Source organism: Vigna radiata, chromosome 7, assembly GCF_000741045.1.
Source record: "Vigna radiata var. radiata cultivar VC1973A chromosome 7, Vradiata_ver6, whole genome shotgun sequence".
Taxonomy (NCBI): Eukaryota; Viridiplantae; Streptophyta; class Magnoliopsida; order Fabales; family Fabaceae; genus Vigna; species Vigna radiata.
The window spans coordinates 51,723,511-51,736,409 of NC_028357.1; the positions used below are offsets into that span (position 1 = coordinate 51,723,511).

The window sequence follows — 12,899 nt, forward strand, 5'->3', positions numbered from 1 at the left end:
AAACTATTTATTTTGTGATTATTATTGACAGGTTCTTCTTCGGATTTATGGTATCTTCCAACTTATACAGAGGTTAATTTTACTGCATATTATCTTTAATAGATGTCATATTTAATTTTATTACTTAATGAATTTAATGGTTAAACAGATAAAGACAGACATGGAAGGTTCAAAGAAATGAAGAAATGACAGAAACTGATTCATTCTGCTTGAATACAGATGGAAATATAATATTTGAGTTTGATCTGAGTGTGTGTACAAATGGCAGCCATGCAAAAGGGTAAGATTCAAATTCATCAGCTCATCGTTCCAAGGCATCTGTTACAGTAAATGCTGCTGAGGTGTATTAGAGTGAAGAGGCTCAAATCACTGATATTATGTTAAGCTTCCAATTCTGAGCTTAACATTTTTCATCTGTAATAACATTTTACAGCTGTAAATAATTTGAATTTCATGGAATATTATTTCTTGTTTTACTTTTTCACTGGATTAATGCAATTATGTCTCGGTGGATGGAATCCCAAATGCCAAGAAGGCAGAAAATTTACCCTGACAGCCTCCAAAACGCAGACCTTGGAATGCAAAATTTTCATTGAATTTTCTGACAGAAAAAGTCACACTAGTACAAAAGTCGGATACAAGATTGTGATGAGAAGCTTTCTCTCTTAGACAACTTGGTGGTGCGTGAATGCACTATAAATACATGGAACTTTTACGTGACACAATCAAAACACTTAGAATTTTTCTTCGTTATTCATAGTTTCTCTCAAGAAAACACATCTTTCACATACACATTTTGTTAAAGTTCAATAGGTTTGCTCTTCCATCCTAATTGTATGAATTTACTTTTCACTGGTTTAGTTTATGCTATTCTCTTGCTTTTTTAAATGTTTCTTCCTTTTGTTTTCAAAAATACTTGCTGTGCTGCTGGTCATTGATAGCCCTAATGCAAATCCTTGTTGGAAATCATTGATATATATCAGATTAAACTTCAATTATTCAACTTACAAAATTTTATTACCTGGGTCAAACTAAGTCATATCCGTAACATTATTACTGATAAATAAATGGTATGCTACAAACAAAAGGTAAACATGCAGTGAAATATGAGGGACCTAACGATGGTTCAAGTTATATATATAGATATATATGATATAATGTTGGTATCAGTTTCTTTTTCATGCAATTAATCTTTGAATCTTTTTCGTTGTTATTGTTAGAGAATGTGTTTTCAAACCATAATAGCTCTGGTGCACTACAATGGTCGCGTGATGAATGACGAGCTTCTGTCATCACGATTTGTGAGCGAAGTTTCACGATATCTTGAAGTGAATAACTTCATGACAGTAAAGGCTCTGAAACAAACAATTCTTAATTTGTTCATTGCCTCCAATGGAAAATCATACACCGTTGATTTGTGTTACCGTTGTCCAGCGAAAACAACTGAGTTAAAGATTTCTTATCGTACTGTGATGATTGAGGATGACGAGGATGTAAAATTCGTGATTGGTTATGCCAAAAAATACGAACCTCACGTACAGCTTGAGGTCATGGCATTCATCCGAGAATACATCGAAACATCTACTGATGTCATTTGGGAGCACTTGGAAAAACAGCTAAGTGATTCATTAAACATCGAGTAAGTCTATGATTCTTTTTTTATATTTTTCTTTTTAAATTTCTAATGTATGTTTCTTCTTCAATTTCAAGATATGTTTGTTATATCCTAATTAATAATATTCATTTTTGTTTTACTAATTAAACCAACCATCAACTACATGTAATTAAAATGTCTATTGTTCTGCAACCAAAACTTTTGTAATCTTCTTCATTAACATTTTTTAAGTGGACACAAAAAACATTGTAATGCAAATGCAGCATACAATTCCATCGTAATGTATCTTTCAACTAATGTTTTGTTTTGCATACACATTCACATCATTTTAATGAAATGAATTTAATAATGCAATGATGATATGAAGTTATTCTATAAGTTATTGTCTGATAGTTGATAGTTAAATTGCTGTATGGTTAAACCTTTTCAGTTGTATTTCATGACAGAAAAACACCGTCAGAAAGGGGTTCTGCTATATGAGACGAAACCAGTGCATCAGTGCATACCAGTTTTACCTGCTAGAAATAGCTGATGAACTCAGTTGAAATAGAAAATGCACAACATTTGCAACTGCTTGGAATTAATAAAATAAACAAATTAATAGCAAGTCACTGGGAACTTTTTTTCTTTTTCTTTAAAAATTAAAAACATAAATATTTTATTATTCAAAATATTTGAATATTATATATTGATTGTGACGGTAACAGATCAAGATAAATGTCCTCCTCGTTCATCCTATAACAAACATGCAAGGTTCCAAGGTTATAAAATAATGACAGAAATTGATTCTTCGTTCTTGAATACAAATGGCAACTACCAAATTCATTAGTGTTCATTAACACTTTCAATTTGAAAGTTTAGAAAACATTGATAAAATGTAATACTAAAGTTACATGGCTGCCATATTTATCCAAGAAATATGAATCCCTTTCTTATTATTATTGTATAAATGGAACTCTTCATGTTAATTATAGAATGGGTTAAGAAGAAATTTATCTTGAACTGTGCCAGTCACAATCCATGTGTAATATCCAAATATTTTGATTGATAGAACATTTGTATTTATCACTTTTAAGAAAAAAAAAAACCTAGTGACTTAGATGCTATAAGTTTATTTATATTCACAATCACAAGTAGTAAAATGGTGATGTGGGATGTAGAATCTTGGATGTACATTATAGGGTTTCGACCCCCAAAATTTTAGTAACAAGAAATATTATGTTTAATAAATGGTTTAATGTTTCAATAAGTCTTTATTTTCGTTTAGAATCTCAAATAGGTCCTTTGTTTTTTTGGCATATCAATTAGGTCTTTATTTTCGCTAAATTAATGCAAATAAGTCCTTTCCATTAAATTAATCAAACAGTGTTAATGAGTATGTCAAATTGCAGGATGACAGTATAATTTTAACATAAGTGTCATTAAAAACGTTTTTCAATTCTAACTTTTTAAATTTTAAATTAAAAAATTAAGTAAACTATAATTAAAGAAAGGGCAAAGTTGGATTTCTAATCTTACTTTCTTCTGAATGCCTCCTTTCTCTCTGCAATGAAATTGGAGGAATTTAATTTTTAAGATTCATCCCTCATGAGACACCACAGGGTGATGTAAATCAGAACTAGAACCTTTAGGGTTCCTACGACGCAATTTAGGGTTCCTACGAAGCAATTGAAGGTGGATAAAAGAACCACTTATGCAAATTGCTAGTGTAAAAATCAGCACCAATTTCCTTCATGTCAACATCAGTGCATCCAATGGAATGAGTAGCGTCAACAAAAACCTGATCCACCCCTTCCTCCCTACAAATTTGAATCAACTCCTTGACAGGAATAGCCACACACAGCATGGAAGTCACGTGATCAATCACCGTTAATCTAACCCTATTTCAGTTACTTTTTCCTCTCTCCAAGGCCTTCCTAAACTCAGAAACGATCTCGTCATTGGAGTTAACAAGGAAAGGGAGGGGAACCTCAACAAGATTGCTTCCGGCGCGAGTGACGTACGCTTCCGTGGATTTCTTGACGGCATCGTAAGCGTAGTGAAGCATGAGGACGACATCACCTTTCTAGAATCTTCCTTCGCGGAAGTTCCATGCGGTGTGCTAGAGGACGATGGCGGCATCAATGGTGGCGTTGTCGATAATGGAGATCTCATCGACGTGATTTGCGTTGACGAGGTCCTTAATTAAGGTTTGCAATTGGAGGATACTAGTTTTGAGGTCATTGAAGTAGAAGTGGTCGGGCTAGCGAAGGTACCGGAGTTACCAGCGCTGCTGGGCGGCGAGGATGGAGGCAATGTTGTCAAACCCTAAAACTCAACTTTCCCAATTTCATTTCCATTTGCAACTAAAGGATTTATTTTCGTCAATTTAACAAAAATAAGGATCTAATTGAGACTCTAAAAAAATAGGAACCTATTTGAGATTTTGGACAAAAATAAGAACTTATTAAGACATTAAACCTTAATAAATTAATTGATTAATTATAAATATATATATATATATATATATATATATATATATATATATATATTTATGATTTTAGTCTTCTACGTTAAGTACAACATAATAATACCCAATTATGTAGTGTGTTTTAATTTGTAAAAGGATTAGGACATCCCAAATGTCCTATTATATTTATTTAATACTTTGTTATTGATAAATTTTTTCAATTAATATTCATGAATAATGAGTATCAATATTTAATTACGCGCTAGAAAGAGGAGGTATAAGTATTATGGTTTTCGACCCGTAATAATTATTTATATATTTTATTTAAGTATTTTTTTTAAATTTAAGATCAAAATAAAATTATTAGAGAAAAATATATTAATCATGGATAAATTTTAAAAATTGACTTCATATATTTTAATTCTTTTTATTTAGATCTATATGAGATTGAAGATATAAATTTTACATAACTCATTTATATTTATCTTTTTAAACGACCAACTTTATTTGTATTAATATTTTAGTATAAAATTTTATTTAAATTGTATTTAAAAAATAACTTTCTAAACTAAATTTATACTTTAAAGATTTATTTTTAAATAATTTTATTTTAAATTTAAAAAATGAAATATAAAAATATCCATGTGTACCACAGATGTAACAATACATATTTTTTCATGAATACTTGGTGAAACGTGGAGGCTGATAAATTCTAAGTCGACTCAAGTTTATACATATAATGATGTTTCCTTTAGTATAAGATTAACCAAAAATTTATCCAAGAAGAGAACAATCACTTAACTAGTTATAGTGTCTATGATGCGATTAGAGTATGGAAAACATCTATTTCTACTGTACAACTATCTAAAATATATACTTTAAACCTAAATCATTGCTAATATGCACAATTAACTCTGCTTTCTTGATTTAGCTCCTAAATAAATATGTAATGTATGAATTGATGAAATGAGTGTATAGAATAAACGGATCAATGATGTCTAAGCTACTCCAGCCCTTAAAACTGTCTAAAACTATGCAGAAAAGCTATTTACAAACTGTTTGATAAAAGTTCTAAGAGAAAACATAATGCAGTCTAAGTGTTTGATTGAATGCAAGTGGAATTATGTTGTGCTAAGCTGCAGAATCATTAACAGTCCTAAATGCAACTAAAACTACTTTCTAAGCTAAATTCGTACTCTAAAAACAACAAAAAGAAATTGCTACACTAGCCTAATATTAAGGAGCAATTAGACTACTGCAAGGAATGCTAAAATTAAGCTAAGTCTAGACTAAAACAATCAAGACTAAGAAAATCTAATACAACACTGTTCTATTCCTAGAAAATCAGTAAATTAAACTAAAAGTTACCAATTAAGAAGAAACTAAAATAAAAACCTATCTATCTCAACTTATGCCATTCCCTAATGATAGGGCTTCCATTTGTTTTCCTTAATTTCTCTTTCTCTCCTCAAATCTCATCTCAATTTTTACATGCCGCCAATCCCAAAACTGATATTCTTTAACAAACAAAAACAACAAGAAACAGCTAATTTGTATTTGTTACAAATCCCACAATTGATAAGGAATCTCACTTTATGCTACTTTGTAAAAAGACGCGGTTTTGGATTAATTGTCAATGAAGAAAACGGAGCCATATATGGAGATTGAGATTAAGAATTCGGAAAGAGACAGAAAACAAAAATATAAAAAAAATAGAAGCATTAATTTTAGAGGAAAAAAATATAAAATAAAATAAAATAATTCAGATTAAAAATACCTATGCCTATATACCTTACATAAAGTTCACCTGTTATACTTCAAGTGATCAGTGATTACCCAACTGAATCAACTATATGCACGCATAAATTATAACATTGTATTGAGTTTGAAAAACATTTTCAAGGAATGTTGATTAATTGGTTTTATTATTACAAGCATCAATCATAGACCAAATCAAATAAACAAATCACTGTCGAACACAATCTGTGGGCTTAAAGGAGACTGTTTTCTTCTGCAGATCATAGCCAACCAAGATGTTTTTCTGAGCAAAGTTTCCAAAGATGGAAAAGGTTTTACTAGCCATGAAAGCAAAGCAAACTACCCCATCACCCGAGTCAATGAAGGAGTTGTCAACAGTTAACTTCACATCTGCATCGCCACTGAAATGCAATGTTATCACTGGTGCATGCAGTTCATGAAATGCACATTTATAGCAAAGGCTCAGCTGTTTCCATGGATCCTTAACACGTTTTAACTTAACTTCATGTGCCACTGCTGATTCCAGCTTTGAGTAAACATCATCTGGCAAAAGAGTGAGTGTTGTGCCTGAGTCAATTATGATATTTCCCTCTCCATTAGATTTTCCAAACTTTATTCTGTTTTTTCCAACACTGAGTGCTTCCAGGGTCAGGTAGTAATGACCATGATAGGTCATTGGGGTGGAAACAGTGCCATTCCCTGAAACCACAGCAGCATCTCCAAAACTGAGTTTGCTAGCTATGTTATCTATTGGTGCAAGACAATAAGAAAACTTTCCACCCACCAAAGAACTCAACTGAGATATCAAGGACAAAGATCCTTGACCTAAACCAACTATGCCAGAACTTTTCTCTTCAGAGGAAAAACTATTGTTACGTCCACATCCTATCACAGTTCTAGGAAATTTGACAGAAGAGCCAATGGTGGAACCTAAAGTGAGTGTCTCCAGAGCAAGATCTCCTTGTGAGTATCTGCCATCCTCATAGAAAATACTGTATTCACAGCTTTTCTTTTTGTGTGAATAGCAAGAGTTATCTGACACTGATTTACATGAAGTAGAAGAACAAGGAAGGGTTTTGTAGGTGGTGGATTTTGAAGGATTGAAGATTGGAGTGGTTTGGTCGTAACACGTTTTACAAGGTTGACACTGCATCCAAACAATATCACTGCCTGTGTCAACAATGCCAAAAACTTGGAATTCTGGGGTTCCAACTGAATAGCTCATCACGTAGTCACCTATATCTGGTGTCACAGCGGACACAGCAGTGTTTTTCGAGACAAAAGTTTGGTTGAAATGGTTAGCACGACGAATGGAGCGATGAACAGCTTTGGCAACTCGTTGGAGTTGAGTTTCTGTGGGACGATAGAACGGTGATTTTGGTGAGTCACGGTGGATGATCTCCACAATGAAACCGCCATTGCAAGCCTCTATGAAAGAGAAGAAATATAGAGACAGTAAAAAAAGAGTCTGAGAGGAATGTGAGATTGGTGTCATCACTAAGAACTACAGAAATTGATTAAACAATCTCCCAAATAATTACCACCACACTCCTTGTGACAATTATATTGTTGAATTGTGTCTCAGAAAAAAGACAATTTTATTGGAATATTCTGATAGCATAAAGTTTTAATAATATTTTCATTAAATTGTTGTATTGGTAAATAATTGACTTTAAATTCACATTATGTATAAACATTAAACTCACATTAAAAAACATTAAATTTCAAAGTCAATTTTTTGAATAAATAAAATAAGTATGTATAAATAAAATAAAGACAAGGTTATTTGAGGTTGGAACATTTATTCTCACTCGTTTTCAATTCCAGGTCCTTATCAATTGGGTCACAAGCTTCCCATATAAATAAATATTGAGATAATTAATACTGAATCATCCCAGCAATACATTGCCTCTACACAGTTAGAGCCAAACAACCTAAGACAACCAGAAATCTGGTTTTGAGCATTGACAGATGTTAGAAACTGCACACTTATAGTATTCCATGTCTCAGCAATAATATAAACACTGATAGTCATAAAAACATTTCTGGTTTATTTCCCAACCGCTTGATCATAAATTAATGATATCCCATGGAGATTGAACATTGATCAAAAGGGCAGAAATTAGTAGAAATAGTATAAAGTTAAAGAATTATTAAACGATCTAATTGAAGGTTGTCAAATATAACAAGTGTTTACTGAGTAATTTAAAAATTAATTATATATATCAAATATATATATATATATATATATATATATTAATTAATTAAACAATTCATTGAATTTATTCCGAACTCTAAGCATAAGAAAACATTATTGTCTTTTGTAAACCTAATGGAAATGCATTGTTAACTTAAGTCATATGTTTTTTAACTATTTTTAATTGATTTTTAAATTACTTAGTAATTACATCTATTAATGCATTGTTGGATTAAATTTTAAATAGTTTTTCTAAGAAATTTATTTTCAATTAAGTCTTACTTATATTTATTTCTTAAATAGATATGATAGTTGGTCAATCAGATTCTTATGCGCAAACGCTAACCACTATAGTTATATACACGGATAAAAAGAATCGGTAATGTAGGTAAATTTATACTAAATATATATTTTGAATGGGTTCAAGTAAGACAAGTACGGTGTAAATATCCGCTACTTATTAATCATTCATAATTAATTTTATTTAAATACTTTTTAAAAAAGTAAGTCATCGAAAATAAAGATTATAAATTCAATTTGTAGAATTGAAGTCTTGCGTAAAAATAGTTATATCACTTTCACACAAAATTACAATTAAATAGCCCAACTCTTCAATATGTCAAATGGAAATACTAATTAAATAAAAACAAACTCAGTAACATAAATATTTAGAACTTCATTAAGGAAAAACATAAAGTACATATATATTTGGAATGGAGTACACAAGAGGGGTACCAAAGGGTTATCCAAATTATGATTGAGGTTGAATTAAAGATGGTGCCACATATATAAAACCATTATCCTTATATATTTTGAAGAGGTAGAGTGTTATGATTTTAAGGAGCTGGAATTGGCTTCTTAAAAGACAATGGTGGTAGAAATGGTTTCTTGAATTTGGGATCAAATGGTAGTTTAGGAATAGACTTCTTCAACAAAGGCTTTGGTTTTAAGAATTCCTCTGACTCAATGGTAGGGATAGGCTTAACAAATGGCTCTGGAACAGGTTTAAGAACAGGAATTGGCTTAACAATTGGCTTTGGAACAGGTTTAAGAATAGGAATTGGTTTAACAAATGGTTTTGGAACAGGTTTAAGAATAGGAATAGGCTTAACAAATGGTTTAGGAACGGGTTTAAGAATAGGAATAGGCTTAACAATTGGTTTTGGAACAGGTTTAAGAATGGGAACAGGCTTAACAACAGGAATTATCTTTGGTATTGGCTTAACTTTGGGAATAGGTTTTGGGAAAATACCTTTGAATTTTGCTTCTTCACTGGGAATAGGTTTTGGTGTTGGTTTCTTATAGAANGGAATTGGAATAGGTTTAGGTTTAATGAGAGGAAGTGGCTTTGGAATAGGTTTAGCAAATGGAATTGGTTTAGGAAACANTCCTTTGAATTTTGATTCTTCATCATCATGTCCTTCTCCATTTACTTTTTCTAAATCTTCATTCACAACNATCCCATTCTTGTTCACTTCATTTCCTGCATAAAAAATGCAGTTATATTAAATAACAAAACGAACACAGGAATGAAGTTCATGAGGGATTAGTGTCTAGTTTAATATATTTTGAAAACTTACTAAAAAAGAATAATAAGCACAAACCTGAAATTTGAGTAGTGGAAAGAACAGAAGCTAAGTTGAGAAGGAGCAACAAGGGAAAGAAGAAGCACAAGAACAGTTTTCTCATTGTTAAAACAACTAATGAAGCTAAAAGGAGAAATGTCTGAAGGCTTGAGTCACAAGCTGCTGCATAATCACATTATTTATAATGTCTATCTTTCAGGATTTTTCTTAACAGCACCTACAAGCTTTGAGTTGATTTGCCAGTAGTCATTTTCATGGTTTGAAATATGGTTAGATTATGTTAATTAGGATGATAATGTGGGTGGTTGCAGCTTTGATGTTTGTTTAGAGAGGTCAATAGCGTTTAACACCTTTGTTTTTGGTATGTTAATTAATGATGGATGCAGGCTATCAGCTTATAAATATGAAATATAAGTGTTTATAAATTCTACCATTTTCGCAATTAAACAAACATAGTATTTTTCTTGCTATAAAGTTTTTTTTCTGTTCAGCATTTTACTTCTGGAAACAATAAAAAAGAAGAGAAAGAACTAATTTGGGAGGCTCATTTAAAGGAGGGAGAATCGATGTATTATGACAGCAGCAACAACAACGGTGTTAAACACTTTTGACTTCTATATTCAAAGGCTTTTTACCAAAACCTACATAAGCCTAAACCAAAACTAGTTCCCATTATTAAGCCAATTTCTTTTCTAAAACCAGTTCCAAAATCCCATGAAATATTTGACAATTCCAAAATATTTTAAATGAGTTTTTTCTTAGAGAAAAAATTACCAACCTCTATACATATGATTTAAAAGATAATGTTCGACAGCGTTGTGAAATACTGCAGTTTTGTTTATTCAAGTACTGTTTTTAATCAGTGCACCAATTCAAATTTATCCAAATTTATTGTTCTTTGGATTGAGTGTTTAAATTTTATATATACTATACAAAACAAATTAAGAAAAATCGTGTGCATTAAATATCATTTACACAATTCACGACCAAAAAAACATAGTTTTCAAGTACATTTTGACTAGAGTTGATTTAACCGAACCTAAGTAAAAAAATTACTATGTTAAAAAATATTTAAATACTTTTTTAATAAGTACAAATATTTATATTAATATCAATGTTAGACTAACCTCAATTTAGCCTATATTATTTAAAATAAATAATGTTGACATCTATTTAATCCACGTTAATTTATATAGTATCAATATCTACGTCTTTTGTAAATTATTTTTTATTTAAATGTTCAAATTTAAATGTGACATTTTTTTCATTCATAATTTTTTTCCCATTTTTTATATAAGTCTTCTTATACTCATCTTTTATATTCACATTCATTTCAGTCATTTACATTAATAAATATCATCACATAAATTTCTTTCACCAAAATTCATCTCATTTATCCATACTCATTTGTTCATCTACACACATCTTTTTCATCTTAACTCTATTTCTCATAATAATTCACACTATTCTTCTCATCTTCGGCAACACTCTTCTCATTTTCTTTACTAATTCATCTACTCTATTCATACTTTTCTCCTTAGTTCTTTTATTCACCCTCACATCATTCATTTACATTCGTCTTCTTCATCCATTTTTATCTCTTTCATCAATTACAAATTTGTTATATATTTTTTTTTTTATTTTGTTGAAAAAGTGTGATTTTTTATGCTAATTGTGGCCTTAACTAGCATAGAATATCATATTTTCTATATCAATTGTTCTAAGAACCGACATAGAAACTGACTTTTATTAAAGACTTTCTTATTCTTCAAGTAAACTTTCCATGGTGGTTTTGAATTGGGCATGTTACATATGATTTTTTTCATAGGTAAGAGGAAAATAATTTACATACGAATTCTCCATATGTAACGTTGGCGCCTTTGGGAGGGATATTTTTGAAGGATATATCTTAATGTAAGTGAAAAAATATTTACCTACTGATTTTCGTACGGATTTTGAAATAATTAATAAATAAAAAATAAAAATGAGTCATTGAGAATCTGATTTTGCAAATTACTCACACTACTCGAATCCTCATTCTTTGGCTATCAAATCGTCACAGTTGCAACCTCGTTGTTCTGGCCATCTGTTAGTGTTCGTTGTGGAGTTGGTCAATTAGTAAGTAATGTTGGTTAATTCGTAATTACCTAAATTTGTGAAATCCAAAAACCCTAATCCTTTTTTTTATGTTGGGCACAATATTGGTGTGTGATTTGGTTCGTGTATGAAACCCTTTGGTGCATTGTTAGGAGATATTGATTGAGCATTTGGTGTTGCGTTTAGTGAAGATTCAGAGGCCTTTTAAGGTATGTTTCATTTTATGCATTTTCTGATTCAAAATAAAATTTTAATTGCTAGGGTCCTTAGCAGACACATCTTTGTCATTCAACAAGAGATTTTGTGCATAACAGACACGTGTTAGTTTCTACTAACTTTATCACATTCTCTATTATATTTTATCTTACATTTTAAACCTCAAGTATGTATTTAAAGCAATAATTTATTCATTTAACAAGAAGATTTTCAAATAAGATTTTCTCAGGCAATATCTGATGTTGGTGTCTCGAAATGTAGTTGCTTAGATCCTGCCGAGAAGAAAAGATTGAGAAAAAACTGTTGGTTAGAGACTACATGTAGAAGATATGACGGACGTGTATATGGAATTGGAAATATCAGTTCTCAAAATGATTGTATTGATAATTATATACGACAAACAGAAGCTTTTTCTAGTCAACAACCAAATGTATAGAAGACTTTATTCAACTTCAAATGCAAATAGCAACCCATGACAAACATATTGGATAAATGAATTCTCAATTTCAAATTTTATTGGTGCCATCATGTAACACCATCTGTCTCCAGCAACCGCAATTGCACAAGAACTTTTTCAACCACAAAATCGGTCAAACAATCATGTGCAACTAGAAGATCAACCACAAGATGAACAAAATGATTATCATGATTGTTAGCATTAGACATGTTAAGAACAAGATATTTGATTATCTATACGACTCTATTACAATGTAATTTATATAGTTGACAATCATGTTTTTTAATATAACAATATTCCTTTATGCAATAGAATAATATTTTTGTATTGTCAAATAGTTGATTGAGAATTGGATGTATATGTGATGGTTATTTTCTTATGTCCAGATCTGTCAATCATACAACCAAACTGATTATGTCACTCTGTTAATATCCGTGTATATATATATATATATATATATATATATATATATATATATATATATATATATATATATATATATATATATATATATATATATATAT

The 12,899-nt window shown here is 30.6% G+C and overlaps 3 protein-coding genes and 1 pseudogene across 4 annotated transcripts; 1 reads left to right on the forward strand and 3 right to left on the reverse strand.

Annotated features, from left to right (window-relative positions):
- The first annotated feature begins 747 nt into the window (after positions 1-747).
- LOC111242008 lies at positions 748-2,108 on the forward strand. 2 transcript variants are annotated; one of them, XM_022783033.1, is made up of 3 exons: positions 748-813; positions 1,221-1,639; positions 2,062-2,108. In XM_022783033.1, the coding sequence occupies exons 2-3, from the start codon at positions 1,224-1,226 to the stop codon at positions 2,093-2,095; spliced, it is 450 nt and encodes a 149-aa protein (XP_022638754.1). In that variant the 5' UTR covers positions 748-813; positions 1,221-1,223; the 3' UTR covers positions 2,096-2,108. The 2 variants fall into 2 exon arrangements, with proteins under 2 accessions (XP_022638754.1, XP_022638755.1); XM_022783034.1 differs by having other exon boundaries at positions 756-834.
- Positions 2,109-3,193: 1,085 nt separating this feature from the next.
- Positions 3,194-6,009, reverse strand: LOC106766601 (annotated as a pseudogene).
- A 21-nt stretch (positions 6,010-6,030) lies between these two features.
- On the reverse strand, positions 6,031-7,317 carry LOC106766602 (aspartic proteinase CDR1-like). The gene has a single exon (XM_014651318.1). The coding sequence runs from the start codon at positions 7,315-7,317 to the stop codon at positions 6,031-6,033; it is 1,287 nt and encodes a 428-aa protein (XP_014506804.1).
- Positions 7,318-8,675: 1,358 nt separating this feature from the next.
- LOC106767167 (proline-rich protein 4-like) lies at positions 8,676-9,767 on the reverse strand. The gene is made up of 2 exons (XM_014652007.2): positions 9,624-9,767; positions 8,676-9,502 (listed from the first exon to the last, which is right to left on the reverse strand). Exons 1-2 carry the CDS (start codon positions 9,706-9,708, stop codon positions 8,856-8,858), a joined length of 732 nt encoding a protein of 243 aa, XP_014507493.1. The 5' UTR covers positions 9,709-9,767; the 3' UTR covers positions 8,676-8,855.
- Between the last annotated feature and the right edge of the window lie 3,132 nt (positions 9,768-12,899).